The 27477-nt window shown below is 37.4% G+C and overlaps 3 protein-coding genes across 5 annotated transcripts in view; 1 reads left to right on the top strand and 2 right to left on the bottom strand.

Moving 5' to 3' along the window:
• Positions 1-4567: 4567 nt before the first annotated feature.
• LOC113055635 (jupiter microtubule associated homolog 1-like) lies at positions 4568-16617 on the bottom strand. The gene is made up of 5 exons (XM_026222050.1): positions 16441-16617; positions 13957-14096; positions 10488-10600; positions 8430-8460; positions 4568-4991 (listed from the first exon to the last, which is right to left on the bottom strand). The coding sequence occupies exons 1-5, from the start codon at positions 16494-16496 to the stop codon at positions 4876-4878; spliced, it is 456 nt and encodes a 151-aa protein (XP_026077835.1). The 5' UTR covers positions 16497-16617; the 3' UTR covers positions 4568-4875.
• On the bottom strand, positions 8295-23143 carry sumo2b (small ubiquitin like modifier 2b). Of its 2 annotated transcripts, XM_026222118.1 has the most exons (6): positions 22988-23143; positions 21747-21878; positions 18517-18588; positions 17544-17626; positions 8782-8787; positions 8295-8311 (listed from the first exon to the last, which is right to left on the bottom strand). In XM_026222118.1, the coding sequence occupies exons 1-4, from the start codon at positions 23006-23008 to the stop codon at positions 17564-17566; spliced, it is 288 nt and encodes a 95-aa protein (XP_026077903.1). In that variant the 5' UTR covers positions 23009-23143; the 3' UTR covers positions 8295-8311; positions 8782-8787; positions 17544-17563. The 2 variants fall into 2 exon arrangements, with proteins under 2 accessions (XP_026077903.1, XP_026077899.1); XM_026222114.1 differs by lacking the exons at positions 8295-8311; positions 8782-8787 and having other exon boundaries at positions 17064-17626.
• Positions 23144-24829: 1686 nt separating this feature from the next.
• The window catches only part of LOC113054920 (nuclear pore complex protein Nup85-like), an 8294-nt gene continuing 5646 nt past the window's right edge, over positions 24830-27477 (top strand). Inside the window, exons 1-8 of one of the 2 annotated variants that reach the window (XM_026220734.1) lie at positions 24830-24968; positions 25252-25345; positions 25421-25577; positions 25651-25721; positions 25803-25846; positions 27094-27163; positions 27243-27364; positions 27451-27477. The exon at positions 27451-27477 is cut by the window's right edge and continues 108 nt beyond it. In XM_026220734.1, the coding sequence (XP_026076519.1) occupies positions 24936-24968; positions 25252-25345; positions 25421-25577; positions 25651-25721; positions 25803-25846; positions 27094-27163; positions 27243-27364; positions 27451-27477 (618 nt within the window). In that variant the 5' untranslated portion in view covers positions 24830-24935. Of the gene's footprint in view, positions 24969-25251; positions 25578-25650; positions 25722-25802; positions 25847-27093; positions 27164-27242; positions 27365-27450 lie in introns of both variants that reach the window. The other variant, XM_026220725.1, reaches the window with a different exon arrangement.

The raw sequence follows: 27477 nt of genomic DNA, 5'->3' as shown, positions 1-27477 counted from the left end.
CCAAAATGAAAATTATCCCTTAATTTATTCACCCTCAATCCATTCTAGTTGTACAGGACTTTCTACTTTCAGTCGGACACAATCAGAGTTATATTAAATAATATCCAATATTCAATATAACTTTAAAGCTCTAAAAAGCACATCCATCCATCATAAATGTAATCCATACGACCCCAGGGGGTTAATAAACCTCGTAGTGATGTCTTTTATGATGGATGGATGTGCTTTTTATAGCTTTAAAAACTCTGGCACTATTCAATACCATTACAAAGCTGAAAATAGCCATGATATTATTTAATATAACTCTGATTGTGTCCGGATGAAAGAAGAAAGTCCTATACAACTAGGATGGCTCGAGGGTGAATCAATTATGGGATAATTTTCAGTTTGGAGTTAACTATTACTTTAATATACTGAACATTTGGAAAACCAGGACAGCATGATCAAGAGCAAGATTAACCATAATACACCAAATGTTTCCAAACCCAACTGAGCCCTTTACCAGAGCCGTCAGGAGGTTTTGTAACTCTGATTCATCAAATACCCCTCTTGGAAGGAAGAGCTCCACTGAGCAAGTTGATCCATAAGGCATCCATCTTCTTAAGTGTAAGTCAATTTCAGATTTTTTGAGAAAGCCAAAAGAAGGACGGCATTACCACCAGTCATGAATGTCAGAAGTTCCTCAAATGTTTTTTTCTGTTAAGCACATTATAAAACATCAATCCTGGTTTCACAAACAAGATTTAAACCTGGTCCTGGACTAAATGTTAGAGTGGTTTTAACAAAGCAACTTACACTGCCATCTCTTAAAATATGTCAGTGCCATTCTTTTGTCTCAAGATGCACAACAGTGAGATTTTGTCCAACCAAGCTCATGAAACAACATTATAAATGAAAACACATTAATTATATTTCAGCCCTAAATGCTGTTGAGTAAACATTCCCAAGCGAAAATGGTGTCCTCTTCAATCTGTCTGTGGTTGCTGCCTTCATCACCTGGCTAGCCCTATGCTCTATACATAAGTTTAAAGAGTAATGCATGGCTATTAGTATTAGCAAAATTCAAATCTAAAACTGGTCTATAAAAAAATATAATTATAATAGATTCCTTTTGAAAAAGCCCATTCACTGTCAGATATAATTTCTGCAATGTAATTCATAGATATACAAACAAATGTGATTTTAATACAGCCAAAATATATCAAACAAAATGTCAAACTTTCAGTGCTTAAAAATCTGTCCTCTTAAAAATCAATGACCCTACCTGATCAGGTTGAGACAGGTCGACAGAAAAAAGCATGCTGTCTTTAAAAAAGCATGCATAGTATGGTTCCAGTCAGTTCAACTCCAGGTTCCAGTGTAGGTTTGACCAGATGTGTATTTAAAGCTCTCAATATTTCCAATCTTACAATTAAAAAAGAAGGTAAATTAAATACTGAAAAAGTGTGTTTAAATGTGTAATCCTCACCCACTCACTGGTGTACTGTGGGGTCAAAAAGCCTAAGACCACATTGAAAGAACGTTGAATTAAAACAATTCAAAAAGACAATGTGTGAAATTAAATGAGGAAATATTTGAGATTCTGCACAACATCTAATCAAATCATTGCAAATTTGTGACGTTGAATCTTCTTTGTACAAGACATCATTACTGCTTGTTTTCAGTAAAAACAAAAGATGCTCTATAAAACATTCTCAAATCACGCTGAAATAACACATTAATAGGTTTGGGATACACTTGAGGCCTAGCTAACTGGAGTGTGTGTTGTCAAGAGGGCCGGAATACTAAGAATTTCTGAGATTTTTGAGATAAAAATTACAATTCTTTTACCATTGAATCACCCAACCTTCCATCATTTGTTGAAGACAAAAGGAGAGATTAAGTGTGGGGGAAAAAGATGCAATGAAAGTGAATGCTGTCTGAGAAAGGTCATGAAAGCTTTGGACGAATAGGAAATTAAATATTCATTTTGAGGGGAAATACCTTTAAAGGGATAGTTCACCCAAAATGTTTTAATATTTTCATCACTTACTCACCTGTATGAGTTTCTTTCCCTTGTTGAACACAAAAGAAGATATTCTGAAGAATGTTTGTAACCGGATATTTGATGGTAGTCATTTATTTGCATAGTATTTTTTTCCTACTATGGAAGTTGAAGGCTGTCAACTGTTTAATAACCAACATTCTTACAATTAATTGAATTGCAACACCTGTTGAGCATTCCAGCGTTTTTTGGATTGTACTCCACTGATAATCCAACCATTGTTTAGGAGTTGGACTCTTGTCATTCCTTTAGGGACAACTGTGGTTTCCAGGGAGGTCAAAAGACACACTTCTCTAATGAAAGGACCATCTGTGTTTCTTTGGCAGCCTCCCAAAAGGAAATAAGAAAATTTAATTGTGCACTTGTATTTTCATTAACTAATTCAGAAATAACATATCTTACTTCAGGCAGTTAAATATTCAGTTATAAGAATGTCTGTGACTTAATGCAATGCTTTGCAAGATGAATAAGAATACATTGTAATTGTATATTTTATTTCACTTTTTACCCTCAAAAAAAAAAAAAAAAAAAAAATATATATATATATATATATATATATATATATATATATATATATATATATATATATATATATATATATATATATATATATATATAGACACACACACACACACACACACACACACACACACACACACACACACACCCTACCCTATTGCAATGCATCAAAGCAGTCAATACAACACAGCCAATAATAACTTATAGAGGTTGCCACCGTTTAGTAAACTGTGACTAGCTTTGGCTCTTCCTGCTGACTTGAATGGTTATGTATCTCGTTTGTCAGATTATAGCTGGGGAAGTCGTAGCCTAATGGTTAGAGAGTCGGACTCCCAATCAAAGAGTTGTAAGTTCGAGCCTTGGGGCCGGCAGGAATTGTGGGTGGGGGGAGTGCATGTACAGTTCTCGACCTTCAATACCACGACTTATGTGCCCTTGAGCAAGGCATCGAACCCCCAACTGCTCCACAGCATAAATGGCTGGCCACTGCTCCGGGTGTGTGCTCACAATGTGTGTGTGTGTGTGCACTTCGGATGGGTTAAATGCAGAGCACAAATTCTGAGTATGGGTCACCATACTTGGCCGTATGTCACGTCACTTTCACTTTCATTTTTAACCATAAATGTGGATGCTGTTTTTCTGATGTTCACTGAAGTTTTCGTGTCGTGTTTTCTTTTCTTTTCTTCATGTCACTTAAAATGTTTCCATTTTGAATGGTTGTTACTAAGGCGAGACACATGAGGAAAAAATAAACGATCAGATGAGAGACTGTTATAAATCACATACCATTCATTGCTGAACTTTCTACCATCCATTACTGGAAATTAAATTCAATTGCTGGTTGATATTTCCTGATTTCAGTAATGTCTATACGCTTTTGGTACATGAATTAGATCTCGTTCAGACACTGGAATTGATATTGGTTCTGGTTTTAATATTAAACAATATCTTGAGCGTGTGAGAGTGTATCTGGACTATGACAGAGGAACATTAGCTGCGTTTACATGGACCCTTCTAATCCGATCGTAATCTCAGTAGAAGCACAATCAGAATAAAAATGTTACATGTAAACACATCAATCGGATTGAATTGGCTCGATCCAACTAAAATTTCGATCGGATTGTAAGGAGTGGTTTATCCCTTTAGTAATCCGAGCGTGAGGACATGTAAACACTTCATCGGATTGAAAACCGAAACTGGAAAGTACTGCGCATGCGCAGTGACGTAGAAATCGCGTAATGACGTATGACGCGCGGAACGAGGTGTTCCTCCTGGTGAATAAAGTGACAATAATCTTAAAAGCTCTCCTTTCACTCATCGTATTTGAAGTGGAACACGACCACGTCCCCCCAGTCCTTGTTTAAGACTCCATCAACATTTACCTAAATGTATTTGAGAATCACACTATGAGACAGCTCATTGTCTAGGTTTTTGAATATTTGAAAGTGACATTCTTGACGCGTCAAAAGTTTCAGTTTAAAACGCGTTTTATTTTATCTGTCTCTCCCAAACACTCATTTCAGAATTAATATAATTTTATATTATTTTTCTATTACTGGTTTTAATGTTGCTGAAAGTGTTGTCTTCTCAAGTTAGAAATAATGAAAGTTTTTTAGTCACATGATTTTGTGTAATGTTTCACATCATATGGTGTCTGTTAATGGTTCACCATCACTTCCTCTTCCGTTTCCTATGACACCATACACTGAAGAAAATGTGCACAAACTGAAATATGTTCCTGCATGAATTGTGAGGGATTGTGTGGAAATGTCTAGCTAGTGTGGACCTTGTTTAATGTGGAAACAGATGACTGTTTAACAAGCATGCCAACACTTTCTGTTCTTTCATTTCCAAGTAACAACTGATGAAAAAGTTACAAAATGCATGTTACATGAATAATAAAAATGGATTAATTAGATTTGACAATACCATTCCAATCAAACACAAACACAGTGAAATTCATATCAATCTTTATTTGTACTTAGAAATTTTGCGCAACAAATCTTTTTTTTTTTTTTTTTGTCCTTTTTCCTTAAATGATTTACACCAGGGCAGATTAAAAGTCGATCTGAATCTCTCATGCCATTATTCCTGCAGGAGCGGCTGAAACGGACCTCTCACATAAAGTGCTTCTGTCAACGATCGCTTCTCTCTCTCTCTCTTTTTTGCAATAGAAAAAATGAAAAGACAGCGGAGGGCAAAAAATTTCCATGGCTCACGAGAAAAGTGAAGGAAGGGGAATTCCTTAAAAAAAAAAAAAACCTGGGTGAAAAAAAGACTGAAAGAGCAGAGAAAGTTCAGTGAAGGCGTTCTCAGCCCAGGATCAGACTGGATTTGCCGCCAGGTGGGTTCCTCCGGCCGGAGGGGTGGGCAGCAGCCGACGGGGCAGCAGGCTGTGCACTTTCCTCCTTCTGCTCCACAACCTCTTCTGGAAAACACACACAGATACTAGTGACCGACTGCACAGACGCTTGCATTAACATTGTGTGAAACAGAGGTGCCCAAACTTTACAAAGGGACAAAAATCAAACCTGAAGACTGTGGGTCAAAGTTAAATGTACTATAAAATACATTAAATAAAAAAAATTATGATTTAGAATTTTTTTTTTTTACCAACTCACATATATGGATGGTTTTTTTTTACATGCAAAAAGAAAAAAATGCTTTGATGGCATGCCTGTTTTTTTTTTTTTTGTTTTTTTTTTTTGGTTCAAACAAATGAATAATAGATAAAAACAAATAAAACCCCAAATAACCATATGCATGCTTCTAAACCATAGTATTCTGCTAAAAATTCCTGTCGGATTCAACACTGATAAGACGATATGATCCACATGAGTTGAAGATGAAGTGAGTGAACATGGTTTATAAATTATTAACTGCATGAAACCATTCACAGGACATCTAAAGAGACACGGAAACAATGTTTCTTGTTCAGTTTGTTGATCATTTTGTATATTATTTGGTCTGTGCACTTCATGGTAATATTAATACATTTCATAGTTTGATTTTAAGACATGTTTAACCTTTTGACCTCTCAGCCCTAAGATGGATAGTTCACCCAAAGATGGAAATTCTGTCATCCTTTACTCACACTCAATATATTCCAAACAGCCATCGACTAGTCTGATCAACAAAAATCATATTCTTCAAAATATATGCTCTTTTCTGCTCAACAGAAGAAACTACAACAGGTTTGGAACAAGATGAGGGTAAATGAACCGTCCCTTTGCTGTGTAAAACCTGGATCTTGAAGCAAAACCAGTTAAGTACTGCTGCTCCAGACGTTTAGTATGGACCTGGTACTACATGGATGTGAAAACAGAGACTGGATCTACAATCACAGACTCACTCAGCTCATCACCACTGGGTCTCTAATGGATTATAAGGCCAGTGTATTAGCATTTCATGGGGATGGGAGCACTGGTCTTCCTGGAAGTGTTCGACTGAAGTGTGTTTGGTAAGGTGTGACTCAGAAGCGTCTCACTGAAGGACTCATCATGCGCTCACAGGAGAAGTGTTCGGGCTCATGCACACTCACTAATGCACACTTGTCCGGCCTGAAATAGATGCTACTCAACTATATGAATGCAGATGCTTTCATTTGACAAACTGAGTCCAGAAATGCATCATAGATAATAATATAACAACTACAACAAACTGACACATAATTGCTGCCACAAGGGGCGATATAAGACGTTCACAGAAACTGATCTGAGAGAAAACTGAGTGTAGAAGACCAAAAGAGACTGATGAGGATCTTACTGTGCTGGTTAGTTATAGTTTAGTTTGTTATACAGCATCAGCTCTAATGCTAACTGTTTGTATTCTGATTACAGACATTTGAGGACAGATTATATGCAAAGTGAAAAAGCCCACAGCCAGCAGACATGAAGAACCCAGGAGAGGATGAGATTTACACTGTGCATTGACTAATGGCAGAACATGAACACTAGAGCAGGACTGCTGACCCCAGACCAGCCCGAACATCCCATAACACTGAACATCACAGCACACATCAGAGCTACAGTATATGGCCATAATATATAAAGTTAAACTTTTATTTATTTTTCATTTTTAAATGGGGAAAATCAGTCTGTGTGCATTTTATTAATTTGTGAACTATACATTTATCAGTAATTAGAAAATACAACAAAAGTGTCATTTATTCATACTAAGACTTTTACCTTTTTGTTTTATCATTATTATTATTATTAATAATAATAATAACAACAACACCATGGCCAAAAAGACACCTGTCATGTCCTCTAAATGTAAAAAAAAATAATAATAATAATAATAATAATAATGTTTGTAAAATTTTACTTACATTATTATTATTGATAATAATAATAAATGTTTGTACAATAGAAATTAATTATTAGTTGTTAAACAATCACATTTTTGGTTTAATAATTTAAGTGAAAATTTTTTTTTACTACTAACAATTTATAAAAACATTAAAAAACAACAACAGATAGAACATTTAAATGGGGAGACCGACTTCATATGTGCAATAATTACTGTGCTTTTAATGTGCAATAATGTGCATAATACATGAACGTACATATGTTTTTAAGTGTATGATTCTCTGTCAGGTGTTTAGTTGGGTAGATAGGTCTGTGTGAAAGGACTGAGGGGAGGTTTCTGCAGTAACAATATCATTTCCTGTGAAGGATTAATAAAGTAACTAATAGATAATAATAATAATCCCCAAACAGACATCTGGGCCCGTATTCACAAAACATCAAGGCTAAAAGTAGCTCATAACTCTCTGACTTGGGAGAAAATAATAGGCGTGTCAGTCCTAAATTTAAAGCTCCTAAATGTTTTGCTCTAAAAGTATTTCACAAAGTGTTTTAACACTAAAACCATTTCCTGAATCTGTGAAAGGTTAGGAGTAGTGAAGAGGACTCCTAAATCACTAAGATCCTGAAATCTGCCTCTGAATGTAAACATCTTTGGCGATAATGAGCTTTTAAAAGCCATCGCCTTTGGTTTTGGAGGTCATCCCAACTCTAACTCTTCCTTTAATCATGTCCTTGTTTTCATTAACCAGCGGTGCATGAACTAACAGCGGTTCTTGTGTCCAGTTTGTTTTATTTTACGTTTGCATGTCTCACTGTCAGCCATGATTATTCTACTCCGTTTATATGCATATTCACCAATTCTGAGAAGCACACATGAAAGAGGCTGACACTAAGCTGAACATATACTGGTTTAATTAGTAACACTTAACCTGCGTTTTAAAACCTTTATTTGAATATGGCAACATAATATTGCGTTCTAAAACGTTTCTATGAATAAATCTCTGACAGAGACCAATCAGTGCGTGCATAGTTAATAAGCACACTGACATCATCAACAGCAATGAGGTAAACCCCGCCCACTTTCTCTTAGCTTTAGACTATGATCTGTGAATACAGGCCCCGTCATATATATATAATCTAAAGCCATTGACAGAAGATTTAAAAGAGGTGGGGATCCCAGAGGTTTAATCTATATTCATTCATCGGTCAAGATCGTTTGTTAAAAAACCCAAATGAAAATGAGTGGTGCCAACACAAGTCCAAATGGACATCATTTAATTACACCAGAGTCAGAGTTTCCCTAGACGTGTTGGGTTTCTAATGGGATCCCCTCATTGTGAACCGAAACCGTCAGAAACAGTGTTACTGCAGACGTCCTTAATGAGAAGAGCAGACGTGGACTCATGGAATAAACCTTAACTGAGAGAGAGAGAGAGAGGAACATTCCAGAGCTAAAGCAGAGCTTCAGCAAGCCTTTATTAGCAGCATTCCTCCACCAATGAGAGTCACACGTCACCCAAACCCACAAGACCACCAAATACTGAGAAGAGTCTCACCGTTGTTCTCCTGCTCGCTTTCAGTCTGATCCTGCAAAACAAGAGCAGAGTCCAGATCACATATCAGGATTTACTTCAGCTCAGATCACATGAAACACAGAGTAATGAATATCCAGTGAGAAAACAAAGGGTTTTAATGTCGAATAAAACCATTTCTCTCTGCATTTAGTACATCAACAGAACACATTTCAAGTTTCTCGTTGTGATTCAAGATCACGTTACTAAAAGTGTTCTGTAAGAGCAGAGACATTCAATACAGACAAACCAGAAACAAACGCCTGTAAGAACCAGACAAAATCAGGAAGAAATTCCTCCTGTGAAGGACGAATGAATGAATCAGTCCACATACAGTAGAGAGCTCTGTGGTTTCACTGACCCAGAGAACAGCTGTGTGTGTGTGTGTGTGTGTCGTCCACGGACCCTGCGGCTGTTCATTTAGACCCCACCCAGCTAACGATGTTATTTGAGACACACATCCAGTCCGTGAACAGAAGTACTGCAAGCCAAATACATTTACAATAATAAAACCACTCTGAGCTTCAGCCACAGAATATTTCTCACAGTATTCTTCAATGATTTACCTGACCTACATCTCACTGCTGCTCATATATTCTCCATATAACCTTGTGTGAGAGGAATCATCTCCAATCGATCTATTAAATCTCTTGTGGAGAAATAGATTTAGTCATTTAATAGGTCAATCTGATAGACCTGCTATAGAAGAAGAAAGTTATATATATATATATATATATATATATAATAAAATAATTTTCTCTGCCCTGAAAGTCTCTGAACTTATAGAACAATTTAAATTAAAATTATTAAAATTTATATAAGAATATTTCAAATAAAATGGTTTATGCTATGAATATTTTCTATTTTCTATGTCTTTTCATCTAAATAAATACAAAGTAAAAAAAAAAATCTTACAAAATAGTTTCTGTTTGTCTTGAATTCACATTGTTTGTTTCTAATCAGAATTTTTATGACGATGAGAACAATATTAAAAATATTTTTTAAAAATTATAATAAATGAACGCATACACCAAAAAAAAGCTTGATAAATAAATTAGTATTTTCAGTCTGTCCTGAATTTATCAGGCTTTAAAGTTCAAGATAAAAATCACTGTAACGTTAAAGAAAACAAAAACAAATAAAATAAAAATTTATTTTAGATTTAAATATTTAAGATATTTAGATATAAGGTTGCAATATAAAAACGTCTGACAAAATACATTTATAATAAAGATTGAATTATGTATTTTCTGTCTCAAATCTCTCTGCTTTATTGTGCTTGATTTATCATTGCTCACATACTTTTAAACTCATTTTGATGAAAATAGATTTGTTCTGAATTTCTTAAATCTTTAATTTCAGGCAAATATTTCAAATGAATGAAAACATATGTTTACGCTATGAATAAACATTTATTTTGATGAAAGTTTGAAGGAAAACATCTCATAAAATAAATACATTATAAAGATTTAATTATGCATTTTCTGTCTGGCTTTCTAGTACAGTACTCGTATTTATTTTGATGAAAGGTTACAGGAAACAATTTTTCAAATTTATTTCTAATAAATATGTGTTTTGTGTCGGTATTGAATTTGTCTGCTATCACAGTGAACTGTTGACAGTAAGAGCAGGAGCGTGCATGAAGTCAATACAACAGTTCATTACAGACATGAACTACACTGAACGACCTACATTCACACCACACTCGTTAACCTCCCGTTTGATCTGAGAGTTGTGTGTGTGTGTGTGTGTGTGTGTGTGTGTGTCATATTAGGACACAACTCTGTATAATGACATGGGTATGACACAGGTATATTACAAGGAGAGGGTGACTCATGAGGAGATAACCCATGTCCCCATTTTTCAAAACACTTATAAATCATACAGAATGAGTTTTTTTGAGAAAGTAAAAATGCACAAAGTTTCCTGTGAGGGTTAGGGTTAGGTGTAGGGTTGGTGTAGGGCCATAGAATATACAGTTTGTACAGTATAAAACCATCTGTGTGTGTGTGTGTGTGTGTGTGTGTGTGTGTGTGTGCTCACCGTGCTGTTGGCGGGCTGATCAACAGGAGTGCCGTTATCATAGATGATGGCTGGCTGGCATCGCCTCAGAGGAGCCGAGGGTTCACCGCACAAGACGCCAGACGCTTCTCCACCTGAGACCAGAAAACACACACACAGATCAGACCACAGAACACACACACACACACCAGTGCATACCTCGTTATCAATAACTACAATAGAAATGTCATAAAAAGGTATAAAATCAAAGGCTGTGCATCCAGTCCACATTTGTTCTGTGTGTTTGGCTGGAGGTAAATCACTCTGGCTGTTTGAGTTCACATGCATTTACAGTTCAATCATCATGTCAGAAATATCCTCCATGTTAATGGTCCATGGTAAATGTTCACCACTTTGATTTTAAGGTCATTTTGTAGAATAAACAACTGTGGTTCAATGTTGGGTCACCGCTTGATGTTCGAAGTCAATCTGAGTCATGAAACAACATCAAGCTGTTTTCTGCAATCAGACGCTGGAATAAACATAAGACACATGCGCAACAGGTGTGTGTGATGTGAGAGGAAAACAGCCACTGGCACACACACACACACACCTCGAGGCTTTGAGGAGTGTTTGAGTGACACGACCCTGAGGTCAGAGGACAACAACATCTCAACACACAAGACACAAAGAGCTTTTGGTTTGAGGAGAAAAAACCGCATCCCATTGAGAGTCAATGGAGTCAAACCAGCTCAACGCTAACAAACTCTCTCCTTCTGCGGTCTTTGTTCGGGACGGGCTTCTCACGATGGAGAGAGTTAACCTTTCAGAGTCATGACACAGAGCATATATGAAACTACATCTCAACATCACACTTAGATTTGGATAAAGAAACAGAAAAATAATAAAAAAATATGGTTGAAAACGAGAAAAAAGTGATTCTGCAGGATTATGGGGAGAGGAGTTTTTGACAGGAAAAAATATTAAAGCTGCTTTAAGGAAAGCCTTCAAGGTTCGCACAAAAAGCATTACGCTGCAGTACACTGGCAAAGAGACAAGAGGCTTCTTCTCTAAACGGATGTCAGTCGAGATGCTTCACTACGCTAGATAAACTGCTTCTGTGGCTAAAAAGCTGATTTAATGAATCGACAGACTACTGGCTTCTCTTCAACATGTTCACCAATAAACATTGGCTTTGGATTGATCTATTTTTAGTTTGCACTGAAAAAAACAAAAACCAGCCGTTTTATAAGAGATGTCATGGACTATTAATAAAACATCAAAATGTGCTTATTTTATTACACTATTCAATATTGGCCTGTAGATTTCAATTATGACATATCTTTGTTTCTCCACTTCGGTATCACTTACACACACCAAATCTAGTTTTATTCCCATCCATATTCTGAAGGTTTTTACAGAGGGGTTTGTTCATACATCATTCGCTTGAGTTTATTACTGCACATTTGTCATGTTTGTAGATGTAAACATTTTTTAAGTCAGTTTTCTAAAAATGTATTAGTTTCTCCATTTCAACAGCACTTGCACCAAATTTAACCAGTTTATTCCCATCTATACTCTGAAGGTTTTTACTGAGGGGTTTGTTAAGAGATCATTTATATAACCTTTTATTCCAAAAAACATGATGAATATGTCTTTTTTTTTCCGGCTGTTGTTAGGTTTTTTTTCTGATAAATGGAGTGATAAAAATCCCCTCAGTAAAAATCAAGCAAAATAAAATAAGACTTTTGAACCTGGCTTTATCCAGTGTTCAGATTAATTCTCTGGAAATGCTTGCAAATGATTGCTTATCCAATTAGAAACACGCTTATTTAAACATAACATATCAGTAATGCTAAATAATTGCCTCAGATGTACCGCGATTACTCAACTGGGGACAGTATAATGATAACCATTCGTTACACTTGTACCCTTTTCACCCTTGCTGTCTTGCAATAATGGAGAGAAATGTAATGGGATTTTAACTTCCAGAGCCAACTGTTATACTCCATTAGCTGACAAAAAAACAACCAAAATCCCTTACAGAACACAAAAGACAATCACAAAGACATCCTGCAGGGCACCTCTGACGTCTCGCTCAACTTCCTGTCAGCTCGTTCAATCAGACCCACATTATAAATCCACAGATCCTGCGCTCATGCATACTGCACATTAAAAGCCCAAGAGTTTTCCCTACAGCCATGATACAAAATTCATATCAGTCACTCACAATCTCAAGACCTGGAGATCATGGCATCAAATCTCTGAAAGGCACTCAGTTTTTTGGGTCACTTAGATCCTCTTAAGCATGTCTTTTGATTTTGATTTCTACTGAATTTGAGCCTTGTTTTATGAGTAACAGCTGTAAAACAAGCAGACGGCCCAAACGCTGCGGCGGGATTCAACATCTCAGACGAGAGCCAGGGAAAGGTCTTCAGAGAGGGAATCAGCAGATCTATGAAGGACACCTGGCCGAGTCGAGCATTAGCGCTGAATCAGAGCTCAGATTATCCTGATACAGCTCCTGCAGGGCTAACGGTGTTCACAACACAACACACATTTCTATTCCAGAAGATAAAGATGCTGTCAGACTCTGAACATCTAAACACAGAGGAGCCGTGCTGTCTACATAGACAGCTCCCTTCTGAGGGAACATCCTTCAAGAGTGACAGATTCGGAGCAGCACGTGAAGCACACGGGAGAGGAGAGTTTGACGTGTTGCTAAACTAACAACACTTTCAGCACACAGACACAGCGCTAGCAGTGGGGACATGGTTTAAATTATTAAATAAAGTTCAGGTGTAGTCAACATTTCCCTTCACTGTGTGAAAGTGTTTCAACATGATGTCACACACTATCTTTCCCTACACCGTGAATCACTTCCTGAATCACTGGACGGTCGGGTTATTTGTCCAGGAAATGACATCATGCCAAAGGCATGCTGAAACACTTGTGGTCGTCTGTGAACAAAGCAAATATAGTGAGGGCAGATTACTAAGTTAACAATGATAAATCGTTCAAAGGCAGGTTTTAAACTCTGAACTCCAGCTAAAATCAGTTCACACTGCTGCTTATCTGAGCAAACACACGTGTGAACCCAAGACGTTCTCTCCGTGTGCTGACAGACGACAGAAAGACGCACAACCGGTCTGACAGACATCACTGTAAAATGTAGACGTTTCTGCTAAAAGTTCTGCTTGTTTCATCCAATAAATGCAGAATTGGTCAGCAAAAGAGATTTTCAAATATGTGTGTGCGTACATCCCAAACTAGTGTATACTTTCATACAGATGAGGTCCTTGACTTCCTCATTTACAGTAAACATTCGTGTACATCATCACAGTTGTTGAACATATAAAGGTGACATTGACACCATGCAGGCTTTAAATAATGCAAGCATTAAAATCTAACCAAACCCAGACCTGACCAGGAACAGAATTCAAAACAGATGTGTGTGTGTGTGTGTGTGTGTGTGTGTGTGTGTGTGTGTGTGTGTGTGTGTGTTCTGTACCTGGTGGGTTGTTCCTCCGGTGGGCGTGAGGGTCATCAGGTTCAGCAAAGATACTGGAGGCCATCTTGTTTTTGCGCACAGGCTTCTCCTCATCCGAGCCGAAGGAAATATTTGAGGCTCCGCCAGGGGGACGCAGCACCCTACGAGACACGGGTCAGAAGATTGCAGCTCAACAAATCAATTACACAAGCTTCAAATAAACAGCACATATCGCATGAAGGAAACAGCAGGACTTCATGGTGCTTGTGACATGATGCAACGATGCAAATACGTCAACAGTAGAGATTTAAACCCTCGATAACAGTAGAAATTATCATTTTACATGCTTTACATGTGAGAACGAGGAAGCAACATGCAAAAATTCAAAGCAGGGTATGTCATAAGTCTCGAGTTTAGTCAACTTGGTGCATTGATATAAAATGTAAGTCTTTCTTCTGACAGTGTGCTCATATCAGAAGTGTATTTCCATGATGAGCTCAGAGTAATAACAAATGAAAACCAGCACAGTAACATTTCAGTAAACACTATAACATACAAAAGATTTCATTCTGAAATCTTTAAAGAAAAAATGCCCACAAGTATATTTACCTAATATCATATAAAGCAGGAAAGTCCAATAAAATACGGTTTATAGCCAATGAAGTCAAATCATATTATTAGATGTATCTTTCATGCACGTATGACCTTTGACACATAAAACAATTTGCATAATCAATAAAATAGCATTGATTAGACATAGGCCTTATACATTTTAATGTGTGCATTTGACAGACACTTTTATGACTTCATCAGGTCATGCATACGCTGGGAATCGAACCAGTCACATTTGCATAAGCTAATAAAATAGGCATTACCACATGTATGAACTCTGCACCACTTTGTACAAATATCTATATTGTGATGGATCGATCAAGTGACTCATACAACGAATGGCTTCAGTCATACCACCCAACCCCAAACTGAAAGACACAACACACACACACACACACACACACACACACACACACAGAGCTGACCAGACCAGAGCTATTCCAGTGCTGGATGGTTTTGATTCAGCACATATGTTGATTCATTAAAAAAACACGAGGGTGGGTGTGTGGACAAACCCGGGGTAAAGTGACTGATGTGGTCGAGGGAAGCCCTAATCAATGCTTTTGAAAAGCCCAGAGCTGATCTCAACACCCTCCCTCCATCGGCGCAGAAGGAGACCAGCTGACACCCGCCGGCAGCTGTCAGGGTCACCTCCATCCCAACTCAACTTTCTGCTCCTTTTGTCAAAGGAATCGACGGTGTGGCGATTATAAAACCAACCAGTGCCGTCTGGATGGACTGGTTAAACAGCTAATGCCTTAACCAGACTAAAGCTTGGGATCAGATCAAGAGACTTTATTAGAGAAGAAGGCCATTCGCTCGAGACCCCACCCAACCGACACGGGAGACACATGGCATTAAAAAGCCCTCCTCAAGCCCAAGATGCATGCTGAAAACATCCCTAAATCAGTCCGAGTGACCAATAAACACGCCTGCTCTCGGCTTGACCTACATTTCTGTCCTCTCCACCGAGGGGAACCCCAGACACGCAGGATTTAACGACTAAAAGGGGGACGAGAATCAAAGGTGGTGAGGGAGGCAACATGTTGCAGCAAGACCCAAAGCCAAGATGTCTGATATTAGGATTAATATACCAGACGATGCCATAATCCTCGTTTAAGATGTGTGCATCAGGCGGAAACAAAAGCCAATGCAACATTTCTGACATGCAAATGTCTGAATGCATTTCCATCCCTCCCTTGAAAGTTACAGACCATATCATTTCTGGATACACAAACACACCTAAAAAAATCAGTTAGTTTGCATCCCAAAGTCCTTTGGCCAGACGAGCAAACCTTCCACTGGCTGTCTGGACCAAATTCAATGCATCTGTTCCAACCCTAGTATCAGAAACCTTTTAAGGACAATGGAGCGGGTATTTTTGGGCCAGAGCTGGAGGTTACACCAAACAGTCAGATGACTGGGATTAAACGGATGACAATATAAGCAGCAGAGAAAACATGTATTGATGAAACACGATGCAAATAAACTTTAAAGCAAATCACCCAGTTTGAGATGGCCTGCCAGCCCCATTCCTTTAGGCTGGGTGAAGTTTGGGCACCATCCACATCAAAACACCAGACATCACATCAAACCTGCATACAATGAGCCTGGAGTGAATCTCAGATCATTATAAGGGTGGATGGGTCTTCATGGCCAGGAGGATGATGATGATGGTGATGATGGTGACAGACAGTCTGGGCTCATTCAGACCAAATGAAAACGTGAATCAATCCAAACCCATTAAATATTCAGGTTGATAAGCTTCATTTGCGTTCGTGTATTGGTGGAGGAATCCATCCATCATCATCATCATCATCATCACCTCCAGCTCTGAGCTCCTCTTCTTTTGTCTTCCTTCGGATCTCAACAAACCCTTTTAAAAACACTTACCTGGAGCTGTTTTTGGCGCCAGGCTCCATGCCTTGGAAAGTGGTCGTCGTGGTCATGTTGAGCGGGTAATGTGCTCGCTAAGCCGCGTTAGAAACCCTTCAGCAGGACTGAATTCGTCTAAATCCTTTCTCCCGCATGGGCTCCACCCGGACCAGCTGAAACCCGAGCACCCTGAGCGGCGCTTTAGACCAGCCCACGAAGCCCCGCCCACCGGGGCGACGCGCGACCTGATTGGACGGGGGCCAGCGCTCCCTGGCGTTTGATTGGAGCACTGGCCATCATTCACACTATAAGTTTATGTGAAGTGTGGCTTACTGCAAAAACAGCCATAGGATATCGACGTGTTATGCAAATTGAAACTTGCTCTTTTATTCCAATATTTTCAAATACCTCAAAGTTTCTTAAAGTTAATAGACTGAAATACACATATCATGCCATTTTAGTGAAAATTTAAATCATATTTTTAATAATTCAAACTACAATGGATTTTTAATAATCTAGAATTACATCTAATGATACTTTGCTTCAAGAATAATTGCTAAAATTATGCACAAAACAATTATTCAGAATGCAAAAGCAGTTTAAAGATTGAGCACAGTGACTAAAACACACTGACAGCTTGATAAAAAGAGAATATTTTATTTCAACAAGAGATTAGACAATACAGACAGATGCTGGACTTGTCTGAAACAGGACTTCGCTCGAACGCACTCGAGGAAAAGCCTGGTTAACACAAGACTCGCACTTCACGTGACCACTACAATAAAAAGTCTTAAAACCAATTTGTCTGAATGGAAAACAGAAAGCCGATCCGAATTGCAGGTTTGTCTGCGTGAAGTATAACAGAGCAGAACATTTCTTTATCACTTCTGGAAAAAGCCTGTGAGCTCAGATCCGGGCCAGAACAAAACCCACACGTCTTAAGGGGAAACATGTATTAGTTGGTCTATACACAGATGATGCTTTACATGTCAGATTTCACACCAATTAAAAATCCCAATGTAATAATTACTGCAGCAGAAACCCTTTATGTACAAAACGAAAGAAAAACATGATGAACTGAAAACACTATACAACAGCAGTTATAGATAACCATGAGGAGCAGAGAGAGAGAGATGGTCATTCAGATGTGTCCTCCTGTCTGTTGCTGGAAAACGTCAATTGTGTCTTCATCCTCCATCTCCAACTGCAGGAGAACAAGACGAGGTCGTTTATTATTCACTGTTATTAATGAACACAAGCCATGTGAGGTAACGTGAGTCACATGTGATCACAGTGCAATGCTGTCACGCCAGATTCATTCAGATCAGGTCCATTATGTGTGAAAAAAACACTTTTCTTCTTCCCTAAACGTTCATCTGAGAGCACACATGACACCCGCTCTTTCTAAACCAGACAAAAGCGTTGAAGACAGGCTTTTAGTTTCCAATCATCACCGAGAAAATTATTAAGCTGACTGGATGAATAAAAAGTGATTGCTTAATTTGCCTAATTCATCAACGACAATACAAACTGGATTCTGATTATTATACTCATTTTGTATGTAACACTAATTTGGCAAATACACGTTTTAACATATCTTTTTATTACCATAAATTAAAAATTACGCTAAATTAAAGGCAGTACAAGAAACAATATAATATGCAGTAATTCTCTACAAATTCATATACATGTATAAATTCATTATAATGAAATATAAAAAATTACATAGGGAGATGATGTTTTAAAGCAGCTTTACAGAAAATGCACGATAAAAAAAAAGTAAATTATATATTTTTTTCCTGTTTTGAAGCAATTATTTTTCATTGCAGTAATTAACAGTAATTTTGAAGATAATGTCACAGTGCAATTAAGCGTCATTCTCTTAATGTTTCTAACAATGCCATTAGGCTTTTTTTTTTTAATGACCTGGATATTCACAAACAGGTTTTGCAAGCTTAGTCTTTTCCTTTACATTAAACAGGGTTGACTGAAGTCCATCCGGTTTAACACCCCTGCACGCACACACACACACACACACACACCTGTACAGAGTGATGTCACTGTTAGACCCAGTGAGCGTCAGTGATGTCATACCTGTGCGGGCGTGTCTGTCTCGTTAATCGGCTGTCCGTCAAACCGGAATCGAATCTGCCTCATCGTCAGTCCCTGGAGAGACAAGCACATCAACACTCACTGCTGTTATTGAACTACTATTCATATACTGCGACAGCTTTTATTTTTGTACTTTCAGTTTCATTTAAATTTTAGTTAAATTTTAGTGATTTTTATCTTGTTTTATGTGATTTTGACATTATTTGTACACTCAAGTCTTTCATCTAATATTTATATTTTATTCCAGTTTTATTTGAAAAAAAAAAAAACAATGAATTATTCTTAATAATTACTATTTAGGTTTATTTTTTTATTTCAGTTTTCTTTTTTATTATTTACAGTTAGTCATTTTAATGCTTAAACTAAACGAAAATTAGAAATGTTGGCAACTAATAATAATTAAGTGTTTAATCTAATTTAATAGTTTTAGTAAACAAAGCCAGCTAAAAACAGGAAAAGTTTTACATATATTTTCAGTTTTCATTTTAATTTTAATAATTTTGTTCAAATGATTACTTAGGGTTATTTAGGGTTTACTATTATTTATATACTGTTATATTTTTTATTCAACTTGTATTGAAATCTTGCCTTAAGAACTAAATTAAATTAAGTTTGACATCTTATATTTATATTTTAGCTTTATTTCAATCAACAATTTTTTTTTAAATCGTTTTAGTTAGCGAACTTACTGAAAACTGAATAAATCCTGAATCCTGAATGAATTAATCAATTAGACCGGTTCTTTTTAACGAATGGATTTGTAAATCAGTTTCTTAAAATGCTAATCTGAAGGTCTCCACAGTATCCAACATAATTTCGGACGTCCCACCCCTTCAAGGGAACTCAAAGTCTGAGATAAAGATGACTGATCAGCCCTCATATTTATTTTCCGCTGCTGACAAGGATTTCCTGCCGTCTGAATGAACATGAACCTCAGGGCCGGGACACTTCCTTCCAGCAAACGCTGTCCTACTTCTGCCCCACCATGAGATTAACCCCTCCTCCTCCGCCAGGAAACACGTGAGTGACCTACAGATCAGGCGTCTTCACCTGCTGTGTTTACAGCACTGAGCGAGCGCTTCATAAAGCCTGGACACTTCTGATGAGCTCAATCTGATCTCAGGAGTGATCTAGCGTCGCTCTCTGTCAAACGTGAACATTAGAGTCATTGTTCTCTCTCTAACCCTCTCTAGCATGGAAGAAACCTTGACTTGGACATGAGGGAGAGATAAAGCCAGCAAAAAGATGGGTGTGCGAGTGTTTATTGATTAGAACGAAGAGCTTTCGTAAGCTTCTTGTGGCCTTAGCATTACTGCAACCCTTTCACACGCTGCTTCATACTGTGTCTTTGATTTCTGTTACACTGACAGCGAGGACAGGATGTTTCTCCACGACATTATCTAGCAAATATCAGTCATTCTTCTTCTTGCAATGTGTAGAAGAAAGTACACTAATATGCAACCAAATGTCTAGGTAACAACTGGATGTATTTCTGATTTAATTTCAAAGGTTTGAACACCGTGTTCTTTCATTTTAAATAATATTATTATTCCCCCGAAGCCTTGATTTCTGTGCAATTCTATGCAAAATGAGCTTATTATAAAAAACAGAGTAATACTTGCCAAAAAAAATGAACTTAACTCAAAAGTAAAACTAATCTTAATTCCGCACTGACAGATATTTGCTCATTTTAATCATAAACATCGGTTGAGATGCTAAACAAATAGTGATTCATTTAGGGATAGGTGTTTATATGAATGTATGTCTGAGGAGAACTTACTGTCTTTAGAAAGGTTTAGATGGTATTTTCTTTTTATCTTCCTCTGTATAATACATATTAAAGTTCATAAGTGCAGCGCTGCTTTGTTTACAGCGGTAACCAAGGAAACGCTTTAAGCTCCTCCTGTTGCGGTGTTCATAGGTGCTTTGTTTACAGTGGTAACCGAGGAAACGCTTTAAGCTCCACCTGTTGCGGTGTTCATATGTGCTTTGTTTACAGCGGTAACCGAGGAAACACTTTAAGCACCACCTGTTGCGGTGTTCATAGGTGCTTTGTTTACAGCGGTAACCGAGGAAACGCTTTAAGCTCCACCTGTTGCGGTGTTCATAGGTGCTTTGTTTACAGCGGTAACCGAGGAAACGCTTTAAGCTCCACCTGTTGCGGTGTTCATAGGTGCTTTGTTTACAGCGGTAACCGAGGAAACGCTTTAAGCTCCACCTGCTGCGGTGTTCATAGGTGCTTTGTTTACAGCGGTAACCGAGGAAACGCTTTAAGCTCCACCTGCTGCGGTGTTCATAGGTGCTTTGTTTACAGCGGTAACCGAGGAAACGCTTTAAGCACCACCTGTTGCGGTGTTCATAGGTGCTTTGTTTACAGCGGTAACCGAGGAAACGCTTTAAGCTCCACCTGTTGCGGTGTTCATAGGTGCTTTGTTTACAGCGGTAACCAAGGAAACGCTTTAAGCTCCACCTGTTGCGGTGTTCATAGGTGCTTTGTTTACAACGGTTACCAAGGAAACACTTTAAGCTCCACCCGCATCTTTGTGTGGATCATGATTAAAATACAGTGGTTGTCTCTTATTTTAAATGTAAGAGCACAGACAAAATCTTAGTTTGTTTATATGAAGATATTTATTTTATTTGTGTTACTTATAACTTGGGGCTCACTTTAAAATGTAAATTAAATTTTTGTTATTTACATTATATAAAATTTTTGCTTTTTAGCAAACACTTATGCAAAGCAACATACAAATGAGAACAGAAGCAAACCAACAAAAGAGCAATAATATGCACATGCTACATTAGTATTTAATTAATTAGTGTTATATTCAATTTTACAAAGTGTACAGTATTTTATCCAAGCAATAATAAAAGCAAACATTTAATTTATAATTTGTCTTAAATCTCATTTTGTTAAAAAATAAAATAAAATTGTGAATAGAATCTAGAGTTGACTGAATAGTTACATCCCTAATAACAAATGCAATTTAGCTAATAACAAAATTTTTCTTATTCTTGTGATAAAATGCTGCGACTGTATTTCTTTAAAACAACAGTAAAGAAATTACGATGTAAAATTTTAACACAAACTCTAATGTGTGTAGCCAGGACTACAGAATGCTGTTGGGACGGTAAGTTTTGGTGCTTGTAGCTGACACGAGCTCACAGAGGAGATCATGTGTGTGTGTGTGTGTGTGTGGCCGGCACCTCACCTGTCTCTCACAGTAGGCCTTCATGAGCTTGCTGAGGGGTGTGTGTCTCTTAATTTTAAACTGGACCACTGACCCGTCCTGTCCCGCCACCTTCAGGTTGATGTGGTCGTTGTTCTCCGTCTTTACCCCCTCCTGAGAAAAACAAAACAAAATGTACATACATAAAGGTTAATGAGATATTACATCATTCTTCATTGCATATTTTATGCACATCTCATTTGCAATCACTGGATGAAATTATTCATGGACATTTCCATTAGCTGCTGGTTTGGAAATCTCAGTGTGAAACATAAAAATGCATTAAATAGAATAGTTACAATTAGTGGGAAGATCAACAGGTAAAGAACATTTACTTTTTTTAACAGAAATGTCTTGAGTCAGGCTCAATCTATGCCCTTGGACAACGACAATTTCTTTATTTATATTTTTATGTATTAGTTTTTTTTTTTTATGTATTGTATGTGTCTGTTTCAAAAATACTGTACTATTCTAAAAAAAATGGCTCAGTCATCAATGATTTATCAACAGGAGTGCTGTTCGTGGATTGATGATTAAAACAGATTGTGAATTCATGCAGTAGTTAACGTGGATAGAGAAAGCCAGAAGCTAACATAAGACTATTTTGGTCAATACAAACACTACTTTTATCTGAGGTACACAAAACCACGTGGTCTTATGATTAATCTGGAATTTTCATAATGGATATGAGTGCTGTCAGTCATAAACTTGAACAAAATGGATACATGGGATTGATAGATAATTTGAAAATCCAATGCAGTAATAAACAAACACGTGCATGTTCATCTTCATGGTGGTTTTAGCGGGTTTGGGTGTTATTAGCAGTGCTGTGCATGAGCTGCTGTGGCTGCACGTGATGAATGGATGCAAATGTGAGCATCCAACTCACATCATCAACAGAAAACATGTTTCCATCAGAGCTCGCACATGACGCGTTTCTATCAACAACATACGCACGATATTAAGTCGTTTTACCGTCTTTTCTCCTTCTTATGTTTTATGTGAATGCGTCTGTGTGTGTCGCGCGCGGTGTGAGCTCGGCATGCGCGTTCACGCGTCTCCTTCCGGTGTTTCTGAGGCGGCAGTTACAGTATTTATCCGCTACGCGCGATATTTCACGTTAAAAATCAAACCATCCGCGTCCTTCTGTGTTTTCGCAACCCGTCAGACGCCTTGAACTGTTCCCGATAATAACGATCCCTTCGTTTCTAAACGACACTCACCTTGGGTTTCTCGTCGGCCATGGTTATTGTGTTTGCGCTTCTCTCGACGCCGCCACACAAAAGACTCAGCGGGAGCGCGCACGTCCGCGCCCCCGATTAAAAACAGGCGCTGCGTGCGCGGTCACGAGCGGGGCGTCCTCTCTCCGCGCTCCGCCGCGATTGGCCAGAGCGGGTGACGTCATGCGCGAGACCAGGGAGACGGGGAAACATGCACGCGCATTCGTGCACAGTGTCTTTTCTTTGAAAAAAAAAATGTTTGGCCAAATATGAACAAAAATAACACAAAACGACGGTGATTTCCCTCGTGATTATCATATGTTATCAGATATATGACGTGGACATCCATGAGTGTATTATTTCTTCTGTTGATTCTGAGGGAAAGATCCTGTTCTCCTCACACTGGAGGGAAGGACGCCATTTTGTTCTTCATGTCAGTCACAGATCAGGCTGAATGGACTTCAGCCTTTATTCGTTAATAGTTTAAAACGAGTGTGAGCAAACTACAACAAATGTGTGATATAATCTGCAGCAAACCCATTCTGAACCTCTCATGAGAAACATTTACCCATTAAAGTGACAGTAAATAAAATGCATTATAGGACAGTACATAAAACAGTTCAGTATCTTAAAGAAACACTACACGCTGTACCAAAATCGTTATTTTATTTATATATACTGATAAAAACACAAAAAATGAAAAAAAAAATGTTTTTTTAGAATAATAACATCACATCACTGATGTTAATGAAACACTACCAAGCAAACAATTTTTGATGACCAGAATGTATTTTTTTATGGTTTGTTTTTGGTTAGCCAGGAGAGTTTTGAGAATATAAAGTACTTATAAGGTCTCAGAATATCAGTTTTTGGTTCGCAGAATGTTATTCTAATGATAAACTAAAGTTATTATAACGTTCCCAGAACATCAGTTTTTGGTTCGCAAAATATTATTCTAACGTTAAACTAAAGTTATTATAATGTTCCCAGAACGTCAGTTTTTGGCTGCCAGAACGTTATTTTTTATGGTTTGTTTTTGGTTAGCCAGGAAGGTTTTCTTAACACAGATAGAACAGTTTTTGGTTTGTAGATTGTAGTTATTCTAACATTAATCTAACATTTCCCTAACATTAGGATAACATTCCCAGGACTTTCCAATTCGGAAAACTTTTCCGTCAATCTGACGTAGTCAGAGATGTAATGCTATTCCCGGTCGGAAGAAAATGTTCAGATTTTAATTAAAGATGACCAAGACAAACTGTTTTTTTTTTTTTCAACGGATTAACTTGCACGAATTAATTGTTCACATCAAGACTAATGTGAGCTAGTAAAGTAAATAAATTCCATTTGGACTTTAAAGTCATACGGAGTTTAAACTAAAGTTATTATATTATAACGTTCCCACAAGTTTATTTCTTGGTTCTAAAAAAAAAAAAAAAGAAGAAGAAAAAAAACCGTGACCCAACAACTAATCCTCGGACTGGGAACGTTCTGTGTTTGCTGGGTAGAACAGATTTTAGGGCTTTACAAATAATGACCCTAATTTTATGCTAAATCAATTTTAAATAAAACATATAAGTAACATTTTTGCATTTATAATGATCAGATAAATACTTTACGTTCATTCACATGACCAGAATTGTCATCGGACCGACCAGTTGTCCAGAAAACAGCGCGAAATTATGTCAAAAAACTGTGCACAGTGCAAACATGACAAACATTTGTGAATGGCATGTGTTAAAGTTAAATATTGCTGATAATTCTAACACTGGTCGTTTTGGAAAGAGACTCGTATTTTGTTTAGGCACTCAGTGCGTCGTACTAACCGCGCAGAGCATCGGGGTCCTTCAGACTCATGGCGCTAGTTTCTGAGCGCCGAGTGTGTTGAATGTTTTTCAGATATTACAACATTAAACGTCGGTATTTCAGGAGGATTTAATATCGCGGTGTTATGGAGGAGGTGGATGAAGAGCCCAGTCCCACGGTAACCCCTGATTTAAACTCTTTCATCTATGCTTATGAATATTAATGCACGGTATACTTCTGTAAATGTGAAGAATATGCATGTGTGGAACAAATATAAAGTAAGTTACCTCTGAGGGCATCTTAAGACAGTATTAGGCTACTAAACTAGATACCAAATTAAAATACCATGGTATGTTTATATATGTGTAATAATATGTATGTAAAATGGTGTGTTTTATTATATAAGTAAGTATGCATGCATGAATAAAAGCATCATATATTTCATAATGTGATCCTTGCAGCTGATTCCAAGCGCTGGATTTCATCAGAGGCATTTGGGTTTTGAGTGGGGTCCTGGAGATCTGCTGGTGTATGAGACCAACTACCGACTGCAAGGTATTGACCTCCTCGAGGGAAACACTGAAGAGGGACGAGGACATGAAGCTCATCTTGTGTTGTGTTTGTGCTCAGGTCCGAGGTCTGCAGGCTCTCCGTTCGTCCACATCGTGAGGAGAGATGAAGACATCTGCTCTCCCATCCTGCGCAAACTCTTCAACGAGTCCCATCTCATCTTCGTGGGGCTGCAGAAGATCAGAGAGGACGTTCCCAGCAAGAACAAGAAGACCCAGTGAGTCCTGGAGCCTGACAGTGTGGACGAACTGATGTGCACATACTGTCTGATCTGTCCCTGTCTCCTGCAGGTTTGTGAGCGTCAGTAAGAACTACAGGTCTGTGATCCGAGCCTGTATGGAGGAGCTGCAGCAGAACGCAGGTAAACACACACATCACACACATCACACACGAGGAAGAGGATGCTCTCCATCAGATGATCACACTCTCCTTCTCTTCTCAGTTTCAACACAAGATGGTTCTTTAGCGTCGCAGTATGGAGATCAGGTACTGTCAAGAGTCCACATCATCTCGAAACAGACTGATGTATTGTATCTGTACGAGCAGTGTGGTTGTTAAAACTGAAAATATAAAAATTAAACATATTAATAAATTCTATAAGAGTATATGAAGTATTATTATGCATGCTTTATTTTATAAAGGTAAATTAATCATTATATTTACAACGAAAAAAAAATGCATGCATTCTTAATATTATTAAATGCTTTATTTTAAGATAAATTAATCATTAGATTATAAATAACAATATGCATGCATTTATAAAGATAGATTAAACACTATATTACAAAATAAAAACCACATGCAATATGCATGTATACTAAATATTAAATCTGAAATAAAAGGAATAAAAAACTAAAACAGATACTAAAGTTATAATTAAAACTAAAAGAAACAAACAAATGGAACATGAATACATTCTATAATAGAATATTAATATGAATAATTAATTTGTATGCTTTATTTTATAAAGATAAATTATTACATTTACAACAATAACAAATAAATATGCATGCATTCTGAATATTATTAAATGCTTTATTTTAAGATAAATTAATCATTAGACATTAGATTATAACAAAAAATATGCATGCATATATGAAGTTAAACTTTAGTTTGCGAAATTAAAATTGTATGCATGCATACTAAATATTAAATCTGAAGTAAAATTAATAAAAACAAAAAAAGAAACAACACATTTTTTTAAAAGCCTAAATTGAAGTTATAATTAAAACTGAAAATATGAAAAATAAAAACTAATTAAACATATTAATACATTCTATAATAGTATATAAAGAATAATTTTGCATGCTTTATTTTATAAAGATAAATTATTACATTTACAACAATAACAAATAAAAATGCATGCATTCTGAATATTATTAAATGCTTTATTTTAAGATAAATTAATCATTAGATTAAAACAAAATAATATGCATGCATTTATAAAGATAGATTAAACACTAGATTACAAATGAAAGCCGTATGTATGCATTTTATAATGTTTTTAATGATTATTGCAACCATAAAAGCATTGATGCATTCTGTATGTTAATGTATGTTAATGTCTTTTTTATTGCAATGCCTCTGAAACAATCTTTCTGCTGCCATAATCAAGGACACATAAGCAAAGATGAAAATAAAGTTATGATCCAGTCAGATCTCTAATAAAAGTCCTGTCCTCTTGATTTTGACTGAATATTTGACTGAAGTTAAGGCTGGTCTGATCTCTCCAGGTGTCTATCCTCTTAGCGATCGAGCTCATATGGAACTTGTGTGAGGTTCTGTTCATCGACGCGGCTCCAGGTAGAGAGAGGCGTCTGAAATATTCAAGCAGACCTTTTTCTTCTAGTCTGTCTGACCTGGTTTTGTTCTCTGGTTGCAGCCGGGTCTCTGCTGCTGCAGCTGCTGGATTGGGTGCGTCTGCACAAGTCAGACGTGGACACGAGAGCGCGAGAGGTGTTACAGAGCGAAAATCCCGCCCTGCATCGCTCCTACTGGGACGTGGTACGACACACACGACCCCTGACCTCCAGAACATCTGCATATCATCAGCCATGTCCTCACGTGTGTGTGTGTGTGTGTGTGTGCAGGTGATCAGTTTAGTCCTGCAGGGCCGC

This window comes from Carassius auratus, chromosome 3 (genome assembly GCF_003368295.1).
Source record: "Carassius auratus strain Wakin chromosome 3, ASM336829v1, whole genome shotgun sequence".
NCBI classification, from domain to species: Eukaryota; Metazoa; Chordata; class Actinopteri; order Cypriniformes; family Cyprinidae; genus Carassius; species Carassius auratus.
The sequence above is the reverse complement of the archived record's forward strand: the minus strand, read 5'-3'. Positions and strand labels throughout refer to the sequence as shown.